At 31.9% G+C, this 8,380-nt stretch overlaps 1 protein-coding gene across 2 annotated transcripts; it reads right to left on the bottom strand.

Moving 5' to 3' along the window:
- Positions 1 to 775: 775 nt before the first annotated feature.
- Positions 776 to 6,714, bottom strand: LOC124355099. Of its 2 annotated transcripts, none has more exons than XM_046806058.1 (2): positions 6,545 to 6,714; positions 776 to 1,207 (listed from the first exon to the last, which is right to left on the bottom strand). In XM_046806058.1, exon 2 carries the CDS (start codon positions 1,195 to 1,197, stop codon positions 811 to 813), a length of 387 nt encoding a protein of 128 aa, XP_046662014.1. In that variant the 5' UTR covers positions 1,198 to 1,207; positions 6,545 to 6,714; the 3' UTR covers positions 776 to 810. The 2 variants fall into 2 exon arrangements, with proteins under 2 accessions (XP_046662014.1, XP_046662006.1); XM_046806050.1 differs by having other exon boundaries at positions 6,556 to 6,712.
- Between the last annotated feature and the right edge of the window lie 1,666 nt (positions 6,715 to 8,380).

The following is an 8,380-nucleotide window of genomic DNA, read 5'->3' as shown; positions in this document are numbered from 1 at the left end:
AGAATTTCCCTGTGGGACCATTGTGCCATATCAAACTTGGAAAGAGTATTCAGACTGCAAAAAAAGCTGTTTGAATCATTGTAAAATTGAACAGAGAGTCATGTTGAAGTGCCTTCAGGGAGCTTAAATTGTTAACTCTACCCAGCTTGTTTATTTTAGAGAGTTCATTTTACTGTGGATTTCAGTGTATATTGACTCAGGGCAGTGATATACACAGATACGAGACAAGAGCTTGGGAGCACTTTTGAGCCCGACAGCATCATTTGAACACCTCCCTTCTCAAGCTGGGATAAAATTCATTAACAGTGTCCCTGAAATACTAAATTTAGAAACCAATCCAAAAAAATGTAAAACCCAGTTAAAATAATATCTGGTATATTGTGCTTTTTACTCAGTTGTGGAGTTCATGGAGCACACTTGGGATTGATATTCACGGCAGTGTTGTAATCCTGGGGGTTGATCCCATGAACTTTTGTTGTTTATAGGTGTGCCTGCATGCAACGGTATGGAAAGTTGAGTGAATGGATTGTTTTGAAGATAAATACTATGAAACACATGGGTATTATTGGCTCTTGCAATACAATGTAATATAGATTGTCAACACAATAAATATATTTTATTCTATTCTACATTGAAGTTAAATCTTGTTCTCATCACTGATTTTAGTTTTAAGTAGCAGACTATAGATCTTGTTTATTGGTCCAGTAATTACAGAGAAGTTGTTTGTACAAAAACCGCTAGATTTTTAGTCTACAAATGATAAAAAACCTTTCAAGAAGATAATTTATTTTAAATTCACAACATTGATATTTATGCAAATACTAAATAAACAGGAGCGTTAAGGGCTTTATCACTGGCTTTCTTACTATATGACTTTTTTTTTAATATATTTTTTCCAGGAGTGTCCTCCTCAATTCCCACATTAATAGAAGCTGCCACATTGTCAGTGATATTTGAATTTTCAAATTCCCCCAACTCCTCTCCCTCATACTCCACATAGTGGTGAGTCAAGAAGGGACGATTGTCAGAGTTGTCTTCAAACACATTTGTTATGTTAAAGTGTAACTCTAGGTGCTCCATTCCCACACTGCTTGAGCCATTTAATATGTGGGTTTTATTAGGGGTAGCAAAATCACCTCGAAATTTATTTGATCCAGTTGTTTTATTTCCGTTCAGAGTTCTCCCGTCTTCAATCATTTTTGCAAATCTGAAAACCATCTAGCAAATCAACATTTTTAAAGTTATGAATATTGTTTACTAAACTTTAATTAAACCATTTTAAGATAAAACTTATGTGGTATTTTGAACAGTCTTTTGTTTTTCTATTAAAATACTAGGAAACAACACATATTTTCCAGTACATTAGGGATGAAAATTATCTGGATGTGGTTATCCAAAGTAGACTACATTATACCGAATTAAAATTTTTGGTCATAATCCAGTTGTTATTAGTATAAATCTACAAGTATTTCAATACAACAAATTACTCAACTAAAACTTTTTATGAATTGTTTATACATTACTACAGCATGAAAACTATACTGTCTGACTAAAAGAAATATTTCTTAAGATATGGCAGTAAACAAATCATAAGTGACTGTAACTCAAACCCAGACTACCTATATTGTTAGGTGAATCAATATATCTGTGTATGCACTGGAACATTGCTATAATTTATAAATAAATGTTATTTCATGAAATTTCCAATATAAGAAAGTTAGACTTAGTGAAGTATATACTATTATTCTGTTAAGTTGTTTTCCATTAATTAAGGCTTTATTACATTCTAAGGTTATAAATAGTGAACACCAATACCAACCAGAAACAAGTGATTAACTGCAATGTACCTTATCTAATATAGACTTGGTACCACCAACTTAATGATAATCGTGTCCCTAGTGTAGTTGTAAAATACCTATTATAAACAGCAGTTCCACTAAGACAAATATTACAGGCAATGCTGAAGAAATGTTGAGGTGATGAGCAGCCTATGAATTATAAAACATGTATTTCATAATTTTATATAAACCATTAAAAGTATTTTCCCCAATTGTGTGCTAATAACTATTAAAAGTAAAATTATTGAGAATGTGTGTAGATTTTGATAGGTCATGATATGATGAAACTCATGGCATAGTAAGATTGATAGAAAGATATTAAACGACTAAATTTGCTTTTCAATATTTGATTTTCTATTTCAGTTTTTACTTATAAGGCCGGTTCTATCCCTTTTAGTGCCAGGCTTTTTAAAATTTGTGGTCAAAAGTGAAAAGGTATTTTTGAGGTGTTATTAAAAAATAAGCAATGTTTATACAGTGATTAAATAAAGTCGTAACTTTGTTATTTATTGGTTAATTTTTATAATATTTGTTGTGCAAAAATATGTATATTAACATTTTATATACTCAAAACCTTAAAATTAAAACAATATAACACTTTTTTCTTTTTTTTTTAAATATTCAAGCTACTAAAAACATCCCTCACTTAATGAAACGAAGCCACATTACCAGAACACTTTATTTTCAACATATCTGCTAATTTTTATCATCTCCAAAAAAATAAAAATGCTATAGCAAAGTTAAGTCTGCCATCAAACTGATGCATATTGATACTTCACTCACACTAAATATAGAGCGAATTAGAAAAATTATTGTCAGATAGCATTTAGCTGATTTTTGTTGCTATAGTGCTTCGTAGATCGATCATAAAAATTAGAAACACAATTTTTGTTTAGATGAAATACAATTTAAAATTAGTAGCTATGATCTGTTAATACAAAACATTTTGGAATAAGCTTTCAAGGACATTTTTTAACTCTTTTAGTGCCATGTAATTTTATTAACTTATATGTGAAAAGTTCCATTTTATTCTATTGCAAAATGTAGAATTTATTTCTTTTTCAACACATTTTATTCAATGTTTACCATGTAGTAAAGAATAAACTAGGCTTAAAAATACTCATGTAACTACAATTTTTGTTAAATGAGCCCTGACTTTTAAATAAAATATTTTTTTATAATTCTTTTCAGAACTTTTTACAGTAAAAAACAGAAAATCAATATACAAGTCAAGAATGTAACCAGGAAAAACTTTGAGGGAGGTCAAGACAACTGACATTTTCCTGTAGAAAGGCAAGTACAGTCAACCACTGTTCATTCTCTATTTTGTTCCTTAAAAAGTTCTTGATCCGTTTCAACATTGAGAATGATCTTTCAGCAGTAATAATGAATTGTTTAAATAATAATTATTGTTTGCTAAAAAAGTTATTGACAAAAATTGAAAATTTGGCGTGGTCTCCCTTGCTTAGTTACGTCCTTGATACATGTATAAGTTTAGATTAATTTTTGATCTAAGGCAGGGCTGCCCAACCTACGGCCCGCGGGCCGAATCCGGCCCGCGAGTCAGTTTTATGTGGCCCGCCTTGTTGCCAAAACAACCAAATTTGTTTACAAGCATTTGAAATATTAAATAAATACAAATTTTGAGAACCAAGCAGTCCTGCCGATTTCACGTAGAACGAGCCGTATTCATTTGGTGGAGTATGAGTGTTGAAAGAAGTAAAGTAGTTGCAGACAGATTTCACTGACTACGGTGGTGGCTGCCGGCTGGCGAATAGAGCGCGCGTAAAGCACGGCACAGCGCGCGGTGCGGCGACGTAACCCCTACCCAACTCAAGGTCACCACTCGCCACGTAATTTGTATGTCCTAGTATCCTAGTAGGATTAATTAAAATCAATGTATTCAATTTATTGGTGACTTTTTTATTGTTCCCTCAGAATTAGAGCAAACGTCCAAAAGTCCGGGTTTATATTTATTTCTACTAAAAGAACCTAAAATCATAATATATTATAAACCTTTACCTAACAACTAATAAATAATAAGAAATTACAATAATCAGGAAACAAGGGCCAAATAACCTTAAAACTCATATTTTGCACAAGATTTCTGGAACAAACCCCGGGCAATACGTTTTGTTTGGGGTTCCAAATCCCCTGGGATGTTGGCCCGCCTGGCCATAAAGGCTTTATAATGTGGCCCTTGGGTAAAAAAGGTTGGGCACCCCTGATCTAAGGTGTTTCAAGCACCATAGTTGAGTTTGACTTAGGCCCTGATCTTTCTGCTCTATTTTATTTACCGTTCCACAGTTGAGTTTATGTTGTTGCACTAAACAAGAAAATAAACACATATGTGGGTTTTGGAATCCAACTTAGAATTAAAAGCGTGTTTATTTGCAATCTGCGATATTTCTGTTGCTATAAGTAATATTGATTTTTACCCTGATCAAGAAAATATGTGCATACATAAGCTTAAAAACTCTACTTTGGTTGGCACGCATCTACTTCTGTCACTTGTATTCTGCTTCTGATATAGGGGAAATAGTGAACCATCCATTTGTTTTCCTTTAACTACAGGAAATCGTTTGATGAAGACAATCAGTTTTGATAACCTTCTTTGCAAAACATGCACAGCTTTGTTCATCTGTAATGACTCATTTCATACACCCATCTCACATTCATTTCAATATTTAATTTAATTTAGAAATTGATTAGTAATAATAATTAAATAATTAAGGAATAATTAATTATAAATTGTCTCAAATTTTAATACAAACAATAATAAATACAAAATTAAATATATCAAAATTAATCAAAATTCACCTTATTACATATAAAACTCAAAAGTTATAAAGTAAACTAAAGTCAGTGATACAGTGTGCAGGGATGATTGTTGAGTGAAGAGAGCAGAGGTTTAAAAGTTTAGAGGAGAGAGGGATATAGAAGAAGTGAAGCAAGATTATTATTTTAAATAAAGAAACTGGTTACATTTTATTCAGCAGTATTTGGTTCAAAAGAAAGGTTAATTTATTAAATTCATATTTTAACTGAAGTACAGAGAAGCAGAAGACAGACATTGGGTGAGAAAATTCCTTTTAAATTTAACAGTGACCCATTGGAAGAACATAAAACCCAGGAACATTCAATTTGGCTAACAATTCAAAATTAACATAATTAAAATTTAACAAAATTATTTTTCAAAATTACAATATCTTTAATTAAAAACAATACCTAATATTTCTATTTAATTAAGCCAGCACGACCACCCTGCCCTAAAATTTAAGAACTGTATTTAAAAATTTTACCATTATTGTATCCTCCATCTTGTTTCAAAATTCAAACCTGTATGTCAATTAATTTATCATCATTAAGTTCACATTCGTATCATACTGAGTTATTTATTATTTCTAGCTATAATCATCAGAATACAAATTAAATTTAACCATTTATTTAAAGTGTACAGTAGTAATATATTACACATCAAGGTGGGTTTTAAAACACTGAACGTATTATTTTCAATGCATTAGATGGTTTATTTGTCACTGGTACAATCTAAAACAAAAATTATATAGTAACTTTGTCTTTACAATCTGTATAACACTACTGATCAAGCACTGTTTAATTATTCAATATTTTATAAAATTTAAATATAAACAAATGTTTCTGACAATTGTGAACTTCAGCTATAGTGTCAACATCTGTTTAGGGTCAATTAACTTTGGATTACATGTCATAAATATTATAACTATTTTCCAGAATTATTAAATATTCTGAGAAACTTTACAAATGTTTCTCTCCTTTTAAACTTTCCTTGGACTTCTGCAACTTCAAAAACAAAATTAGCCAAATCGGTCAAGTTGTTCTTGAGTTTTAGTGAGATTAACAAACTTCATTTCATTTTGCCAACTAGAAACAAATTACATTCAATTTGGTACCAAACCAGGCTGAAAACACGAGAAAATACTTTGTCATTGTAATATTATAAGCGTTTATAGTGAAAATTTGAAATGTAGGAATTTGTTCTAGATTGCGCGTCAATTCTATTCTATCCCAGAAGGAGGTAGATGTTTTCTATAATGACCTACCCCCAGCAAGGTTTAGTGCTCCGACACAGCTAAATTTATGATGACATTACTGGGCATGCTGCTAACCCCATCCATTACGATTTTGTTAATAATTTTTGTTGTGGTGGGTACAAATTAATACGAAATAATCACTAAATCATGGTACAGTTGTTTTTATTAAATTTCTACACAGCTGGGCTGGCATGTCTATATGGCTTTGCTGTTACACTTTTATTAATAACCTTTTACTACATTGGGTACAAATTTTGATGAAATAGGGCCAGTGACATTGGTATCTATTCCAGGATATTATGGCTATCACTCAGCAAGGAGCCTTTAACTCCATATTACTTTAAATATATTTTTAAATTGTTAAATAAGACAAAACTAATGTTTTTAACCTAAAAATCCAAATTTAGAATGTCTTTATTCTTCAACTGCTAGTAATTATTCATAACAATCAGACCTTTCAGTTTTCAGTTTATAAAATTAATATGAAGCATGCTCTAACTCTATATATCTTTGTCATTGCTATTAGTAGTGTGATTTATAATGGCAGATGGCCATCAGTGACCAAAGTCTACAAAGGAATCACATTATAATAGTACATTTCCACTAGAAGTGTTAAAAATAGATAATGAATACCATGTACAGACTTATCCTTCCAGTTCTGGCTGGTGTCAACTCCACAGCTCAAGCAGACAATCAATATGAATATTATTAGACCTCTCATTGCTATTGATTTGGTTATGACGATGCACCAATAAATAATTTTTATCCATTAATGAACAGCAATAAAAGTTAATAAACATATATTGTTGTGTTGCTAAGAAATCTAAATCAACAATAACTTTAAATAATTTTATGAATTAGCTGCCTAAAAAATGTCTTTTGGTTATCTTATTCCAACTTAATTTATTCATCTGGCACTGTTGTAAACACAGTTTTTGTGACTGTACATCTACTAGTTCCTTTATTTATCTATCACCGAACTTATCAATTGCACTCTTTCCTTCTTAGAAAAAAATCTCGTGGTTTGTGGGACCTTCAAACAACTGTTTCAAATTCTGGTTGTCCAAAACTTACCTTGTTTTTTTTAGAGCACACGTGATTCCATGAGTGCACACACTAAAACTTTATAAACACAGGATTTTCTTTAAAATGAATTAACCTTTTTGAATACCTGTCAATGAGAATAATCAAACTGTTAGTGTTGGTAGACCCATGACACCTGATAAATTATGCAATTTTATTAACCATAACGATTAACTAGTGGTAAACTCCGTCAAGGATGCTAACAAGGTTTAATGACTTCTTTCAAGTTTTTATAAATGGATTTCATGTTTATTTTCTGGAAGTGATTCTTAGAGCTCGGAACAATAGGCCTACTAGACCTAAATGGTTCAACTCTGAACTCAAAGCGATGCGGGAGACTAATGTCTAACCGGGAATTTGTCAAGGTAACAGGAAGCTGGGAGGCTAAGCAAGTCTATATCGCTGCTAAAAAAATGTATCAATATGAAATGAGACAAGCTAAACTGAAGAGAAATGCCGCTTTTATTGAAGGTGCAGTAAACAAGTGTTCTTCTACCTGGAAGGTAATTAGACAAGAAAGGTCAGGTGCAAATATAATGGTATATGCTGCAATATGAGCTGCACTTGACTGGGCTCTTTTTTCGGGTGGTGTTTGCTGTAGGCATTATAATTGAGGTGTAGTCAGTTTAATGTTTAGGTGACATCAATATAGATTTGTTGCCAAATTCCTGCCACAAAACCAAGCACCTCTGTTCTCTCCTAAAACTCTATGACATGTCACAGAACTAACATAAGCAACTGCTATTTCTGCTCCTTTGATATATCATATAGTAAACAAACTAATAAAGCAATTCAGCTGGAAATGTGGAACATTATTGATGCTTCAATTATAGTCAATTACAAAAGCAAAAAAGTCACTCACTATAGTCTAATTTATTGTGTATTGAAACTAAAGAGAGAGAATGCATTGGCAAATTAATTTGTAACATTAAATATATCTATATATATATTTAAGTATATTATAACTGACGCTATTACAATGCTACAAAATGTTAAATGGAAAGCAGCCAAAAGGACATGAATAATACAGAGGATATAACAATTGAAATGAGGGTAGTTCATTACCATAATTGTTAAACCTATTTTTCGGTAGTGGTGAGGAACCACGTGGTGATCCCAACACCAAACCAAATTATATTCCCCCCAAAGGCCCGGATCGGTCATTATGCTGGGACACTCCTCTAGCCAGCTTTGATTTAGAATTCCTGATTAATATTACCCCATAATCAAAACCCCCTAAAAATTAAAACATATATTGACCCTCGATACCTGAACTATGCTGCCCGTATTTCCTGATCCCCACAACCACACGATCCCCCGTCTAATCTGCCTAGCCCGCCATAATTTATTGGAACCTAAATTGTAACCAAAATATATATATATATC

This window comes from Homalodisca vitripennis, chromosome 1, assembly GCF_021130785.1.
Source record: "Homalodisca vitripennis isolate AUS2020 chromosome 1, UT_GWSS_2.1, whole genome shotgun sequence".
Classification (NCBI taxonomy): Eukaryota; Metazoa; Arthropoda; class Insecta; order Hemiptera; family Cicadellidae; genus Homalodisca; species Homalodisca vitripennis.
The sequence above is the reverse complement of the archived record's forward strand: the minus strand, read 5'-3'. Positions and strand labels throughout refer to the sequence as shown.

Bases quoted from the DNA above. Each gene is read 5' to 3' on its own strand.
- LOC124355099 (XM_046806050.1), bottom strand. From the start codon at position 6,632: ATGAGAGGTCTAATAATATTCATATTGATTGTCTGCTTGAGCTGTGGA. The intron at 1,208-6,555 runs GTCTGTACATGG...GATGGTTTTCAG, and splicing joins AGCCAGAACTGGAAGGATAA to ATTTGCAAAAATGATTGAAG.